The following is a 16,309-nucleotide window of genomic DNA, read 5'->3' on the forward strand; positions in this document are numbered from 1 at the left end:
AACCTTGTAACTAAACATTATGTTTATACATTAAATTTTAAAAATATTATCTCGATTATTTTCTATATATAAATTAATTAATCATATCAAATTATGTAACAAATGATATAATATTATTTTATAGGTAATACAATTTTATTATTTTATTAAAAGGTTATGTCAACAATAATATTTATTTTATATAAAACTCTCAACTAAAAAAAGTAATATTATGCTTGTTGAAGCCATTCGTTCATTCTTCCATAATTTTAAGAAGTAAAAGTTTCATCATCCTAGACATGAACTGTCCATAAAACTTCTCATGAGCTATACAACCATTTTTTCAAATCAATTGATAAAATCGGTGAAAAAACTTGATTTTTATTTTAACAGCATTAGTCGATATTATGATGTTATATTATCAGAAAACAAGGACAAATATATTTTTACAAAATTAAATTATTGGAACTATGACATAAAGGCATAAATAAAATACATGATAGCTTAGATGATAAAACGTAATTAGTTTAAATATTCATAAGTTCAATCCAATGAAAAATTTATTGAAAATATATTTCCAAATTCACAATTTAAAGTTCGATCTAAGTGAAAAAAAAATACACACTCCCCTACGATAAAAAAAAATAATAATAAAAACTAATTAGTTTTGCATATCTGGCCAAAAAAGAAGAAAAGAGTTTGTATCGGGCTTGAGAAGGAGATAACAAAGTGAGCCGGATCAGGAGAAAGTACACGTGTCAAAGAACTTATCGCTAAACGAACGGTCTAAAACGATCCAACGTTGGACGAAAGAAAACAATATAAAAGGCCATGATCATATCCTACTTAGTAGCACTTTACTTCGGCAGCAGTATCCACCCTTCACCATTTTACACTCCTCCTCCTTCTCTCTCTCTCTCTCTCTCTCTCTCTCTTTCTCTCTCTCTGCGATTTCACTATCACACACACACACACACAAACTTTCTTCGCTTTTCAAACCCCTGTTACCAGTCAGCTTTCATATATATATATATATATATATATAGAAATATATATATATATTAAAAAAAAGAAAAAAAAAAGAAAAGAGAGAGTAAGTGAATTGGTTCATATATGGCTGATTCGGACAACGACTCAGGAGGGCATACAAACGCTGCATCACCAAGAGAGCAAGATAGGTTCTTGCCGATAGCCAACGTCAGTAGGATCATGAAGAAGGCTCTTCCAGCCAACGCCAAGATCTCCAAAGACGCTAAGGAAACCGTCCAGGAGTGTGTCTCCGAGTTCATCAGCTTCATCACCGGTGAAGCCTCTGATAAGTGCCAAAGAGAGAAGAGGAAGACCATCAACGGTGACGATCTGCTGTGGGCCATGACCACTCTGGGTTTCGAAGAGTACGTGGAGCCCTTGAAGATTTACTTGCAGAAGTTTAGAGAGATGGAAGGGGAGAAGACTGCTTTGGCTGGAAGCAGTGGCGGTAGACAAGGAGAGAGAGAAGGAGGAGGAGGAGATGTTAGTGGCAGTGTTGTGAATATTACCAACTCTGGGGTTGGTTTTGGTGGTGGGACTGGTGGGGATGGTATGTATGGTGGTGGGGTGCAATCTACTACCATGATGATGATGGGTCAACATCACCATCACCACCACCATCATCATCAAGCTCAATCTCATGGTCATCATATGTATGGATCTGGTAGTGGAACTTCTACTGGGAGACCAAGGTAGGGTTTTTTCTTTTTCTCCCTTTTTTGGACTTTTAAACTATTTTAGATAGTGATCTATATTCACATCATATTAATTAAGAGCTTGTTGATTTTTCCTCTCTTTTATTTCTCATAGATATATATTATGGATTAGACTATAGCATGGCATATTGTTTTTGTATAAGGATATTTCTTCCCTAAATTTTTCTTTTTCTTTTATTATTAATATTATTATTAACTTTTTGTCCTTTCATTGATCCTCTTTGGTAAAGAAGACCAGTCGTTTTGTGTTTATATTTTGTGTAGGAGAGGGAAGAAATTAAATGAAAGAAAGAAAGGGGAAAATAAAAAGGAAAAAAATTAATTAATGGTCTCAAATTCAAATCCTTATTTGTAGATTCTGGTCTTAATTAATTAAAGAGATTTAAAATTGGATCTATGTTTTGTGGTATATGTATCATGCATTTATTTTAAAGTATTTAGATAGATAATTGTTTTTCTTTCTTTTTTCATTTTCCCTCTATATTAAAGCTATTGCAATGGATAATGCTTTACTAACAAATTTTGAACTTTTTTTTTTTTTTTTTTGGGTCACTAACCAAACTTGTGGAAAATATATAATATAATACAATCCTAGATGCCTACCTAGCTTTCAGTAGTTTGTCTGCATATTCAACCCTAACAAGAGTAGAGGAGGAAAGAGACGAATAAGTAAGCAAATAATTTGTCACCCTGCGCCTTTGAATTTTGGCTGCTTCCAACTGAATTATATATACTAGTCAACAAACTTTTCTCCACATATAAACAAGAAAGTTTAGTTAATCTTTATTTTTAACTTAACCATGCTTAGTAATAATATTAATCTCACTTGTGAGAGAAAGAAAGTTCCCCATATATCTTCCCAGAAAAAAAAAGAAAAAAAAAGAAAAAAAAAAAACGAAAGCAATAGTGTCAATGCAAGCAAAAAAAAAAAAAAACGAAAGCAATAGTGTCAATGCAAGCAAAAGTAATATTTTAAATGATAAGATGCTTTGAAGAGAGCTCATGAAGGTGACGAAAGGTGTACACTTAAACAGATTTAAACGGCCGGTGCCCCATTCCAAATGATTATATAATTGTTTGTAGTTTTACGATAAACTAAATATATTATTATAACATATACATCGCGATCAATGCTTGGTTCCAGATGGCTCTGCATCTTTGATCCCTAGCCTTCCCCATGAATATTTATATATGTATATATATATTGGTTGGAATGTTAGTTACTTAATTCTCTACGTATCTCATCACCTCTAAAATATATATACATATATATAAAACTCCCTACGTATCAAAAGCTAGCATTATAATAATAATAAGAAAAAACAAACTCTCATGTGTGATGGTTCAATCAAATGCTAAGATAATGATTTTGATACTTAAATTAATTTAAACAAATTGTTTTTTTAAAATGAATTTATTAATTATCAAGTTTTGGTCCAATACATTATGAACTTTTTTTTTTTTTTTTTGTTTAATCCCTGGTGAATAGAAGGTAATTAATACCTTCAAACTTTTTTGGTTTTTGATGAAGTTAAATAAATAGTAACTAAATTATATTGATCAATTTAAAATCCAGGTTTTTTTAATATTTTAATTTAAGCAAATATAATTGTCTTTCTAGTTAAATCGAATGGTATTAACCATTTCTATCAAAGAGAATATGTGTCAAAAATCCTTTGTAGAATTCACCCGAAACAACATATATCGTAACCCTGAAGATCTTTATGTAGTTTCAAACTTTGTCAATATAAATAATTTACTTCATAAATATTGCATATAAAAGTATATTCCTGGCTACCTAACAGAATATAATATACATTTCATTTCTGAATAATGGTTAAAAGTATATTCCTGGCTACCTAACAGAATATAATAAACATTTCATTTCTGAATAATGGTTGTATCAATTTTCCTTTTCACAGTACTTTTGAGATGTGTCATTAAGTAGATATGCAATATTTTAATATATTTGGTTACACTTGTTAACTATGGCATATTTAGTGGTAAATCATTTGAGAATGTACCTTCAAAAATAAGGTTCAAATATTGACTTGAATAAAAATTCTCCATCCCCTTAAATTGTAATGAAAAAAACAACCTCCTCCCCTCACATGAGTCATTTTTATGATTACATTTATATGATAAGACACTGAAAAATTATCTTTCGAAAAAAATACCCCAAAAATTATTACTATATAATTCGATACCTTGTTGCAAGTTGTAGGTTATCATCCTTTAAATATTTTATAATTTTTACATTAAAAATTATGATGTGGCTGTATCGCGGTAATAACGCGAAGATCGCAGGTTCAACACTTGCATGGGACATTCTCCTAAAAACTCTTCTCTATTTTCTTTCATCAACTATTTCTTACAACTATTTTACATGTAGCAATGGCCAGCATGGGACACTTTCCTAAAAACTTTTCTCTATTTTCTTCCACTAACTACTCCTTACAACTATTTTACGTGTAGTAGTGGGTCATTCCTCTTCTCTTTTAACTTTTTAAAATTTGGTGTCTGTTATTAGCATTTGAATATTTTAAACTTTAAACTTTAATTTAACTACTCCTTACAACTGTTTTACATGTAGTAATGACCATTCCACTTCTCTTTTACTTTTTTAAAATTTCATATGTGTTATATAAGGTCACATTTGATATACTGAATAACCATTTTTGTTTTTATAAATATAAATAGCTATCCATGGGAATAAAAAATGAAAACAAGAATGGTAATTCTTATTTATATGTTTGATAAAAATAAATTTTTCTCTATTTTGTTTCACAACTACTCCTTACAACAATTTTACATACAGTAGTGGGCAATTCCTCTTCTCTTTTACCTTTTTAAATTTTGGTGTGCATTATTAGCATCTAAATATTATAAACGTTAAACCTCAATTTGTCTAATTTATGAATTACAGAAACAACATACAAGAAAAATAATAATAATTTATTAATTGATACGAACTTCCCTAAATGTAAACTTTTCTCTAGTTTCTTTCACCAACTATTTTACATATAGTAATAAAAATGCATTTCAGATTGCTTAAAATAATATAAGGCTACATTTTGATAAACAAAATAATTATTTCTTTAAAAATAGAAATAGTTATCCATGGGAACAAAAAAGGAAAAAAATGCTAATTCATGTTTATATGTTTGATAAAAATATTGATTTAAAATCAAAGTTTAGCCTTTTATAAATATTTTTTTACAAAAATGCTCAAATTTGGTGAAAATTAATTAAAAGTTAAAATTTATATTTATTTACATATTTTTAGTATATGATAATAAATGTAAATCTAAACATGATAATGATATTTTAAAGTTTATTCATATTAAAACATAGAAATATGAATTTTGAAATTTAAAAAAAAAATTGTTATTCCTTCAAATGAAAATATATCTATTCTTATGGAATAACTATTGTCAAATTCAAAAACTTACTAAATATAGGAAGAACTAAATCTATAGAATATGTATTTTATTCTTATATTTATTCCATAAACTAAACATTTTCTAAACTTTAAACCTCAATTTGGTTAATTTATGAATTATAGAAACAACATACAAGAAAAATAATAATAATCTATTAATTGATACAAACTTCGCTAAATGTAAACTTTTCTCTATATTCTTACACCAACTGCTCCTTACAACTATTTTACATGTAGTAATAAAATACACTTCAAATAGCTTAGAATAATCTGTGAAATCTACAAAAAAAGGAGATACAATAAAGTGGAAAATCAAATCTATTTTCCCTAGCTTGGAGAGCAGTGTCACTTCAAAATACAAATTGTTGTTAGAATATATAACTATAATGCTTAAAGTACCAAATAGTTTACCAAATAGTAAACCAAATTACATGGCATTATTTTTTTATTTTGTATTGAACTAAAAGTTCACTCATCTATATCTTAGATTATATTTATTAGTCAACCAACAAGGTAATGAAAAGTAATTTTCGTTATGTTATTTGATTTACGTTTCGGTAAACCATTTGGTGTTTGTAGCACTATCGATGACTATATATAGTTTGAACATGGCTAACAATTGTTAGACAAAAAAAATTTTATATTCATAATAAATCCATATCTTAATAGTTTAAGTTTTTGAAATCAATAATAATTTAATATGATATCAAAGCCTAAAATCCTAAAAACATATGTTTAAATCCCATTACTGTCATATTGCCATTCATTTAAATGATATAGAATTAAACATATACTACATACATAATAACTATATAAGCATATTAATATACATTATACCTGCCATTCAAATTATATACCAAAGTATGTTAGACGCAAAAAGGGTCAGATACATAACAAATCCCTGCGTCTCCTATACCAAAGTGACGGGGACTGTTAGATGCAAAAAGCGTCACATACCCAACAAATCAAATCCCCATCCCTGCTAGATGCATGCAAAAAAAAAAATCTGATATACATGACAAATTCACATCACAACAGCACCTAGACTCATTTTCGTATCCTTGGCATTAGCAGCATTATTCAGATCCTTGACATTATTCTCGGCATTCTTCAAATTATATACCGAAGTATGTTAGACGCAAAAAGCATTACATACACAACAAATCCCTGCGTCTCCTATACCAAAGTGAGGGGAATGTTAGATGCAAAAAGCGTCACATACACAACAAATCCCCATCCCTGCTAGATGCAAAAAAAAATTCTGATATACATGACAAATTCACATCACAACAGCATCTAGACCTCATCTTCGTATTGGCATTCGCAGCATTATTTAGATCCTCGACATTTTTCTCGGCATTCTTCGGATCCTCGGCATTATCCTCGGCATTCTTCAGATCCATGGCATTAAAATAAAAGGAGCTCTCTCCAACATCATCATGAAATCCTGATACAGGTAGTTGAGAAAATCCAGAGTATCCCCCATCAACCTTTGCTTTGCATACTTCATACATATGGTTTAGGAATTCCACTTCCTTCACTAATGGTTGAGCTGCAAACTCCTCTAATGGCATCCATTGTAAGCAGCAAACAGAAAAAAAATTATGAGAGGATATATAGTTTAGGAACAGGCATCTGTGTCGTCTTTAAAGCACACAGCATCGAAGTTTTGACAACCTCGTTACTCATAGATTTAGGTATGCAGCTTTGCTTCGATATAGAAAAGTTCTCAAAGGAAAGAAATAACAATTCTATTTATTATTATTATAATTATTACTGCTTATATTATTCAGGCATCAATAAGAAACTACCTTGGCTTCCTCTAGTTCAGAATCCTGCCACTGGATGACAAAAGAGAGGGGTCGCATCATGCAGACAAAGAATAAATTAAACTTTCCATGGAATTGCTCGTGCCTATGTCTGTTACAGTATGAGAATTTTGAAATATTCAGAACTCTTATAGTCCCTGAAACATTCTCAAATATATATAGATCTGGAAGTTCAAACAATGTAGGCATTTCTAACCACAGACGTAAGTAAAACTTCCTACCTCAATGCTAGTATTTCCACAAATTCTGAGTCAATCTGAAATGAAAGGGAAATCTATCATTACTGAAATTAAAAAACTACTCACTCCTGTCTCTTCTTTGACTTCTCTCTTTGCAGCTGCGAAAATGTCTTCACAGGTAAAACTCAATCAGCGGTGTCCATAGCACAATGCATTAACTTTTACGATTAAATAAGAAGACTTTGCATTTGTGCACATACCTCTTCAGCAAAACCAGTAGGGAACTTCCACAGACCCATCCTCTTGAACATTCCTCTATTTTCTTTGACTACGAACACCTTCATATGGAATTATAGGAAGCCCGTTAATTATCAGAAGCAGAACTATTGAAAATGACAGCTAAGCAATATGTAATTCAACTAAAATGAAAATTTGTATGATAGAAAATATGTCCAATATTACTTAAAGACACAAGAAGTTACGAAGAGGAGTTTGCATACGGAGCATGATCAAAAGTAGACTAGCTATGATTAATATAAGAGATGATAGGATAACGTAGATGATTAATAAAGAATTTAGAAGGCTAAATCCAGAAAAATTAATAAAACAGGTATGCTTTACACAATCGCCAATAATAACTAACTCCCACTTTTTTAGCTAAATCAAACAATGAGATTGTGCGAACCAAGATTGTTGTAACGAATAGGAATTGATATTTGAAACTTAGATGAAGCAGAGATATGATTGCAGTAAGAACAACCATTTAAGGTCATCTGCTGATGAGTTCCGTCCAAAATATTGTGTTGAACATAATGTAGAAAGAATATCCCACCAACTTGTTTAGAACCTAAACTTCACACAGAAAAGCTGTCATTGTTTAAGATGACAAACTACAGGAAAATACCTCTCTTTTGTCATTCATAACAAATGCTCCAATGTGCCCTGTGTTAGTGGCATATGAAGGAAGAACCTGTTTAGTTTTGGGAAGCCAATATGCAAGCATCAAATATTCTGGCTCAGCATGGTGATACCAAAAACCTTCCTGTCAAGAAATAACAATCAACAAAACTTTATAAAATTGAGATTCTCATAGTCAACATACAAGACCAATAAAACTCACATCTACAGCAGCTTGGACAAGATTGACTAGAGCAATTGGCAATTTGATCCAAAGACCCTTCGTTCCCTGCACAACATTCAGGAATTGTATCACAAACAACTCATTTATAGTCTATATATTTATTTTATATATAAATGCATCAGACCCCATCATAATGTAGGCATAACATATCAAGTAACATATTACCTAACACTTTTATCCCGTTATATTATACTTGATATGAAGTATATATATTATGAGAGGGACATATCAAAGAAGATAAAAAAGAATAAAACGGAGGAAGAAATAAGTAAGTGCTGTGGAAGATGGGTTTTTGATGAAGGAAGGAAAGAAGGAAAGGTTTGTGCAAAAGTTATAAGACATGTGAAAGAAAGACACAGAGATAAATGGTTGTAAATAAGAGAGAGATAAAGCGACAGAGCAATGACGGACAGGAGAGCAACTACCATATCATCATTTTTATAATGAAAAAAAACAAGAGCATCAACCCGGCCCCCACTCTACTTTTCAATTGGTTTTGCAATTTTACAGTACAGAAAACGAAAAAAATATTAATAATTTTGTGGAAAATCTGCTTTGCTTCTTCTTATTATTGTTATTATTATTTTCCTTGTTTTTTGGGTTCAGTGACAGTGACAGAGATAATATTGGCTCGAATTATTGGAGGACTTTTTTTAAACCTTTTTGAATGGGGAAAAAATTGTGACCTGAACAACGGTCACCAGTCAAATACTAAGAAAACGCTTTGTTTAAGTCCGAGGCTCCAATACCGCGTTCTTCCAGTTTTTTCCTGACAATTCCCTCGCAACTCTCCTGAACTCTTTAGCTTCATTTCCAGTTAATTTTCCTTCCTCCATTGCTAGAGGCTTTTTGCTTGCTTGTTATTATTATTTCTTTTTCTTTTGAATTTTCTTCTTAGAAATATATATTTTTATATTATTTACAACAATTTTAACGAAATTTTTAATTTTTCAAGTATTAATTCAAATAGTATATCAGTTGAGTCAACTTCAATTATAATCTTTTATGAAATATTTAAACATTCAGTCTAAAAAGAAAAATTATAAAACTATTTTGTTTTTAAATTTTATGAATTCAAATGCTTAATAATTATTAAAAAATAAAACATGAAAGAAATAAACAAACCGACGTAGACGTAATAGATGAGTGGTTGCTTGGTACGCAGCACAAGTTAACGGAGAGGTGAGAAAAAGACAAGCATGGACAGAAATTCTTGCAAGTTCGACGGTCGCTTCGTTTTATGATGTAATTTATTGGGTACTTTCCCTCCACGACCAATTTATCCAATTATTAATTTTATTGTATTTTATTTTTCTTTTAGTCAAAATATCTTGTGGTTGGTAGGTTCGAATACACAAGTAAACTTTCTTAGCAAGAAAAAAAAAAAAAATCCAAAATACATCACATATAGGTTCTACTCATGTGTACGGGTATTATCTATGTATTAGAAACTGGAAACATGTTTGTTTTGTAGTTTTTATTTTTTATTTTTTATTTTTTATTTTTGGTCCCTAATCGGGTGGTGGTAGGGTATAAAGCCGACATGGGGAGGGACCTATACACATATACACTACCAAGTGCATTGTTTTTGTTGGAGATTGGGGACTTAGTAAATTAATGATATCGACATCATTTTTTTTTTTTATCAATTAAATTTGATGTGGTAAATAATATTATTTTATTTTATTGGTTAAAGTGTTAATATAAATTAATTAACTTTAAAGGATAATGGAAGACAAATCCATATAATATATCATATATAAAATAAAGTTTGTTGTGCCGGCATTTTTTCATCATCTCCAAATACTACTCGAAGTTTCCAAAGCATCATAATGATGCTTGTTTTCATCATTTGGGATCTTGGCAGTAACTTTTTTATCTTGATGCAGTCAATGCACCAACCAAAGTCCACTTCTTTTATAATTTCAACGTACTTTCTTTTGATATGAAAATTATGGTGAATACAACCTAAAAAGCATATAAAAGGATGCAGATTCAATCACCAAAAATTAGAAGCAGAAAACTTAAAATATATTCAAACCTAACAAAAGACTTATTTTCAATCAAGTTTCTAAATTTTTTTTTTCCCCTTTTATAGTTTCCATTGGTGCTACAAGATTGTCATTTTCAATCAACATTAAAAATAAAAATAAAATAAAATAAAAACTTATTTTGATTTCTCCATAAAAGGAGAAAGAAGAAAATAGTGACTTACCACACAAAGGGAGAGAAAGCAGGGCATTGCACAAACATGTACTGTCCACTTTTGTACTTAAATTGAGGTGGCTTAGACGTATGCAATGTGAGAACATTTCCAGTATAGATAGCAATGTGAGATCATTTATGGACAAGATAGAGAAAAAACTCCATGAACAATGAGCAAGATGTAGACAATTACAAATAGATGATGGGAATACCAGAACGCATTGAAGCCAGTTAGCCTATCAAAGGGCTTTGGGAACTTAATTTGGCTCTTCCTGAACCATCTTGTTGCAAGTGTGTGAATGCAGATAACCATTAGAATTCCAGTAACACCCTCAGGGCCTTTAACCAGATCAACGTATCTGGGCTTATGAGTTCCGAAATCATCCTTTAGAAATTCCTCATATTTATCTTTAGGTACATTTATTAACCTTGGAAAATTACATGCAAGATGGTCCCCAGCATGGAGAATTATACCAACTTACATAGCTCCAGCAATGGTCTGCAAAAACTAATAAATCAGAAAAAGATATTAATCAATTCAGAGGTGAACAGAGTGACAATAGAGTTTTGTCTAGTATTTTTTTTCCCCCTTTTTTTTTGGCTGGTCTCTTTTACAAAAACTTGAATTCAGGACCTTTAATGAAATTGAGAATTGTTGCAGTTAAGACAAAAGTCTCACTTTGATTGTGTCAAGCATGGTACTTCTAGACTCTTAGCAAAAACCTTTGAACATAAAAGGGATATATCCAAGTTACAGCAAAATTTTGTGACAAAGAATTAAAAAAAAAAAATTTCCCAGTCTTGCAAAACCTAAGTAGACTGCAAGTCTAACTAATCATCAAAGACTAAGAAATTGATAGCTCACAGTCAACTCGAAATTGTATTTTTCTTTTTTTCTTTTTTTATGGTTTTCCTTTCCAATTAAGAGAATTATTGTTATGTCAGAGTCTGATCCATCGGCCATTTTCCATCTACTAATATTTCTAAAGCCCCAGTATTTCAATAACAAATCACTCAAATTATTTTCCATCATTACCCATGAAACTCATATAGTTTTCATATTCAACATCAATGCTTACGCGTCCTTAATCCCTTAATGCTAAAAACCAGCTCAATTTCGATTGCATTCAAAATTTCAATTTCTAGCTTTACAATTCAACTCGAAAATCCCTCAAACTTAAAAACCCGAGTATAAAATTTAAAAATCGGACCAATAAGATGTCAAATAGCGAATAGTTTTCCAATGGAAATGAATGGATCATGGTGCTTTTACCTTTATTTTCTTCAATTAATTACAGCACCGAAAACCTATTAATTTTCTAAAAATACTTAAAATCAATTTCTAAAAGTCCTCTAAATTCAATAAAATAGAAGACTGAATATGGAAATATGAGCTAAATTCAACAAAATAGAAGAGTGGATATGGAAATATGAGCTTTATTGGAAACTAAATATATGGGTTTTAAATTAAGGATAGAAGATAAAGTTAAATAAAAATATAAGAAAACATAAACATATATATTAAAAAAAATTTAGGATACATTTGGTTTATGGAATAGATAGTGGAATAGAATAAGATTCCTAAAATTTTGATATTCTTTTATTTGTTTTGATTTTTAAAATTTATTTTATCTATTCTTATGAAATCCTAATTCTTTAGAATAAAGAATTATTATTCTTTTTAAAAAATTTAGAATTTGTATCCCATAAAATAAAAGAATACAAAACAGAGAATTGAAACATACTTCATTCTTCATTTTATTGATAAGATAATAAAATTATCACAATAATATAAAAAATCTCAACACATGAGATGACTTATAAAGCATAAGTGTCTTATAGGCTCTGATACCAATTACAATACAAGAATATTGCAAGGATGGAAAGAGAGACACTACAAGGGAAAGTTGAAGCAACGGGGAAGGATTTTAAAAAAGATTTTGCTAAAGATTTTGCAAAATCTTTTGCACCAAATTTTACAACACCTTTTGGAAAATCTTTTGCAAATGCAAAATATTCTGCAAAATCTTTTCCCAAAGATTTACTCTTCATATCCTTGGCATTAAAATAAAAGGAGCTCTCTCGAACATCATCAAGAAATCTTGATACAGGCAGTCGAGAAAATCCAGAGTATCCCTCATCAACCTTTGCTTTGCATATTGCATACATATAGTTTAGGACTTCCAGTTCCTTCACTAATGGTTGAGCTCCAAACTCCTCTAATGGCATCCACTGCAAGCGGCAAACAGGGGAAAAAAAAAAAAAAGTTTATGAGAGGGTATATAGTTTAGGAACAGGGCATCTCTATAGTCTTTAAAGCACACAGCATCGAAGTTTTGGCAACCTTGTTACTCGTAGATTTAGGTAGGCAGCTTTGCTTCGATATAGAGAAGTTCTCGAAAGAAATAACAATTTTATATTTATTATTATTATAATTATTACTGCTTATATTATTCTGGCATCACTAAGAAATTACCATGGCTTCCTCTAGTTCAGGTTCCTTCAGTGCAGATTCCTCCATCTGGATATCAAAAGAGAGGGGTCGCAACATGCAGACAAAGAATAAATTAGACTTTCCATGGAATTGCTTGTGCCTATGCCTGTTACAGTATGAGAATTTTGAAATATTCAGAACTCTTATAGTCCCTGAAACATTCTCATATATATATATATATATATATATATAAATCTGGAAGTTCATAAAAGTAGACATTTCTAACCCCAGACAAACTTCCTACCCGAATGCTAGTATTTCCACAAATTCTGAGTCAATCTGAAATGAAAGGAAAAATCTATCATTACTGAAATTAGATAGCTATGAATAGACAAACAAAGACATTCCAATCACTGACTTGCTGAATAATTTTATGAATTATAATTAGATGAATAATATATAAACATCAAAAAGCTACTCACTCCTGTCTCTTCTTTGACTTCTCTCTTTGCAGCTTCGGAAATGTCTTCACCCTGAAGAGGTAAAACTCAATTAGTGGTGTCTAGAGCACACTGCATTAACTTTTACAATTAAATAAGAAGACTCTGCATTTGTGCACATACGTCTTCAGCAAAACCAGTAGGGAACTTCCACAGATCCATCCTTTTGAACATTCCTCTACTTTCTTTGACTACTAACACCTTTAAATGTAATTATAGGAAACGCATTAATTTTCAGAAGCAGAACCATTGAAAATGACAGATTAAGCAATATGTAATTCAACAAAAATGAAAAATTGTATAATAGAAAATATGTCTAATATTACTTAAAGACACAAGAAGATACGAAGGAGAGGAGTTTGCATACGGAGCATGGTGAAAAGTTAGTCTAGCTATGATTAATAAAAGAGATGATAGAACAACATAGATGATTAGTAAAGAATTTAGAAGCTAAATCCAGAAAAGTTAATAAAACAGGTATGTTGTACGCAATCGCCAATAATAAATATCTAACTCCCACTTTTTTAGCCGAATCAAAATAATGATATTGTGCGATGCAAGATTGTTTGTAAGGAATTCCTAGGAATTGAAATTTGAAAATAAGAAGAAGCAGAGATACGATTGTAGTAAGAACAACCATGTAAAGTCATCTGCTGATGAGCTCTATCCGAAATATTGTGTTAAACATATGATTTAACTTTCCCTCATAAGCATCAAAATGTAGAAAGAATATCCCACCAACTTGTTAGAACCTAATCTTCACACAGAAAAGTTGCCATTGTTTAAGATGACGAACTGCAGGAAAATACCTCTCTTTTATCGTTCATAACAAATGCTCCAATGTGCACTCTGTTAGTGGCATATGAAGGAAGAACTTGTTTAGTTTTGGAAAGCCAACATGCAAGCATCAAATAATCTGGCTCAGCATGGTGGTAAGAAAAACCTTCCTGTCAACAAATAACAATTATAATAATAAAAAATTACTCAATAACGGGTTAAGAAGTCAAAAAAACAAGACCAAGAAAATTCAAAAAAAACTTTATAAAATTGAGCTTCTCATAGTCAACATGCAAAACCAATAAAACTCACATCTACGGCAGCTGGGACAAGATTGACTAGATCAATTGGCAATTTGAGCCAAACAGCCTTCATTCCCTGCAGAACATTCAGGAATTGTATCACAAACAACTCATTTATAGTCAATGTGTGTATATATATATATATATATATACAAAATTTTACTAAATACCCTATCAAATCCCACCATAATATGACCGTAACATATCAGGTAACATGTTGCCTGAAACTTTTGTCCTGCAACATGTTACTTAATATAAGGCGCACATATTATGAATGGGACATATATGCACTATAGCAAATCTCTATATGTAAAACGAAGAGAGAAGTAATGAATTAAGAGAAGTTGGTCAGAACAAACAGACACCTGCTGTCTCCAATGCGAAACTGAATCTCTAAGACTTGAAGCAAAGATCGTTGGGTCCATTTTTTCCTTCATTTCAACGGTGACAAAATCAAACTCATCATTGGTTGCACTTAATATTTCAACCGGTCTTTGGACTTCCTTTCCAGAAATTACTACTACTCCCTCTGCAGCCATCGATGAATTTGCTGAAACTGACAGTGAACCCATGGTAAAAGTAGCCGTAGCGCTCTAATTTCGGCACCCAAGGAGATCAAAACAACGAAATCCTGTTGTGGATACAAACAAAAACCAATAAAATCAAATTTTAAAGCAGAACAAAAAAACATCGAAGATCAATTATTTTTGGTTTTTAATAGTACCGAAGGTGATGATTAGAAAGATGCAATTTTTAACACAACCACAGAGTTTCCCAACTAAAACGAGAGCAATTCTTAATTAGACAAATGTCACAACAAAATTAAGATTAAGGTTCATTGTACAAATGGAACAGATCGAATCAGTTAGTTTTAGTTAGAATTATTTTCTAACAAACACCTTCTCAATTACCACTTTACCACGCAACCCAATTTTCTTTTTTACTGCTAATAAAAAATTCCTCCCACTTTTCAAAGAAGATAAAAAAGAATAAAATGGAGGAAGAAATAAGTAAGTACCTGTGGAAGATGGGTTTTAGACGAAAGAAGGAAAGAAGGAAAGGTTTGTGCAAAAGTTTCAAGATATGTGAAAGAGAGACACAGAAATAAATGGTTGTGAATAAAAGAGAGAGACAGACAGACAGAGCAATGACGGCTTGGAGAGCAATTACCATATCATCATTTTTATAACAAACAAAAACAAAAGCATGAGCCCCACTCTACTTTTCAATACAGTGACAGAGATAATATTGGCTTGGATTATTGGAGGACTTTTTAAACCTTTTTGAATGGGAGAAAATATTGTGAACTGAACAACGGTCACGGGTCAAATATCAAGAAAACGCTTTCTTTAAGTCCGAGTCTCCGATCCCGCGTTCTTCCAGGTTTTTCCTGACAATTCCCTCGCAACTCTCCTGAACTCTTTAGCTTCATTTCCGGTTAATTTACCTTCCTCCATTACTATACGCTTTTTGCTTGCTTGTTATTATTATTTCTTTTTCTTTTATATTTTCTTCTTAGAAATATATATATATATATATATATATATATATATATATTATTTACAACAATTTTACCGATATTTCAAATTCAGTGTAATTTCAAATAACATAGTTGAGTCAACTTCAGCTAGAATTTTTAAAAAGTATTTAAACATTCAGTCTAAGTAGGGAAAAGAAGAAAAAAACTATTTTGTTTTTAAATTTTATGAATTCAAATGCTTAATAATTATTAAAAATTAAAACATCAATAAGTCAATAAACAAACAAACCGACGTG

The 16,309-nt window shown here is 30.9% G+C and overlaps 3 protein-coding genes and 1 pseudogene across 5 annotated transcripts; 1 reads left to right on the forward strand and 3 right to left on the reverse strand.

Moving 5' to 3' along the window:
• Positions 1-846: 846 nt before the first annotated feature.
• LOC107415990 (nuclear transcription factor Y subunit B-3) lies at positions 847-1,935 on the forward strand. Its single transcript, XM_048461887.2, has one exon. The coding sequence runs from the start codon at positions 1,093-1,095 to the stop codon at positions 1,702-1,704; it is 612 nt and encodes a 203-aa protein (XP_048317844.1). The 5' UTR covers positions 847-1,092; the 3' UTR covers positions 1,705-1,935.
• A 4,255-nt stretch (positions 1,936-6,190) lies between these two features.
• LOC125422883 (nudix hydrolase 2) lies at positions 6,191-9,151 on the reverse strand. The gene is made up of 10 exons (XM_060819013.1): positions 9,065-9,151; positions 8,295-8,360; positions 8,079-8,216; positions 7,434-7,512; positions 7,301-7,350; positions 7,217-7,251; positions 6,982-7,086; positions 6,450-6,747; positions 6,349-6,405; positions 6,191-6,274 (listed from the first exon to the last, which is right to left on the reverse strand). The coding sequence occupies exons 1-10, from the start codon at positions 9,149-9,151 to the stop codon at positions 6,191-6,193; spliced, it is 999 nt and encodes a 332-aa protein (XP_060674996.1).
• A 1,116-nt stretch (positions 9,152-10,267) lies between these two features.
• LOC125422896 (respiratory burst oxidase homolog protein A-like) lies at positions 10,268-11,217 on the reverse strand (annotated as a pseudogene).
• Positions 11,218-12,254: 1,037 nt separating this feature from the next.
• LOC107415866 (nudix hydrolase 2) lies at positions 12,255-15,743 on the reverse strand. 3 transcript variants are annotated; one of them, XM_016024290.4, is made up of 9 exons: positions 15,433-15,743; positions 14,899-15,164; positions 14,544-14,609; positions 14,264-14,401; positions 13,578-13,655; positions 13,437-13,487; positions 13,259-13,293; positions 12,997-13,120; positions 12,255-12,752 (listed from the first exon to the last, which is right to left on the reverse strand). In XM_016024290.4, the coding sequence occupies exons 2-9, from the start codon at positions 15,103-15,105 to the stop codon at positions 12,357-12,359; spliced, it is 1,095 nt and encodes a 364-aa protein (XP_015879776.3). In that variant the 5' UTR covers positions 15,106-15,164; positions 15,433-15,743; the 3' UTR covers positions 12,255-12,356. The 3 variants fall into 3 exon arrangements, with proteins under 3 accessions (XP_015879776.3, XP_015879761.3, XP_015879769.3); XM_016024275.4 differs by having other exon boundaries at positions 15,552-15,741; XM_016024283.4 differs by lacking the exon at positions 15,433-15,743 and adding an exon at positions 15,258-15,400.
• Positions 15,744-16,309: the final 566 nt, after the last annotated feature.

Source organism: Ziziphus jujuba, chromosome 1 (assembly GCF_031755915.1).
Source record: "Ziziphus jujuba cultivar Dongzao chromosome 1, ASM3175591v1".
NCBI classification, from domain to species: domain Eukaryota; kingdom Viridiplantae; phylum Streptophyta; class Magnoliopsida; order Rosales; family Rhamnaceae; genus Ziziphus; species Ziziphus jujuba.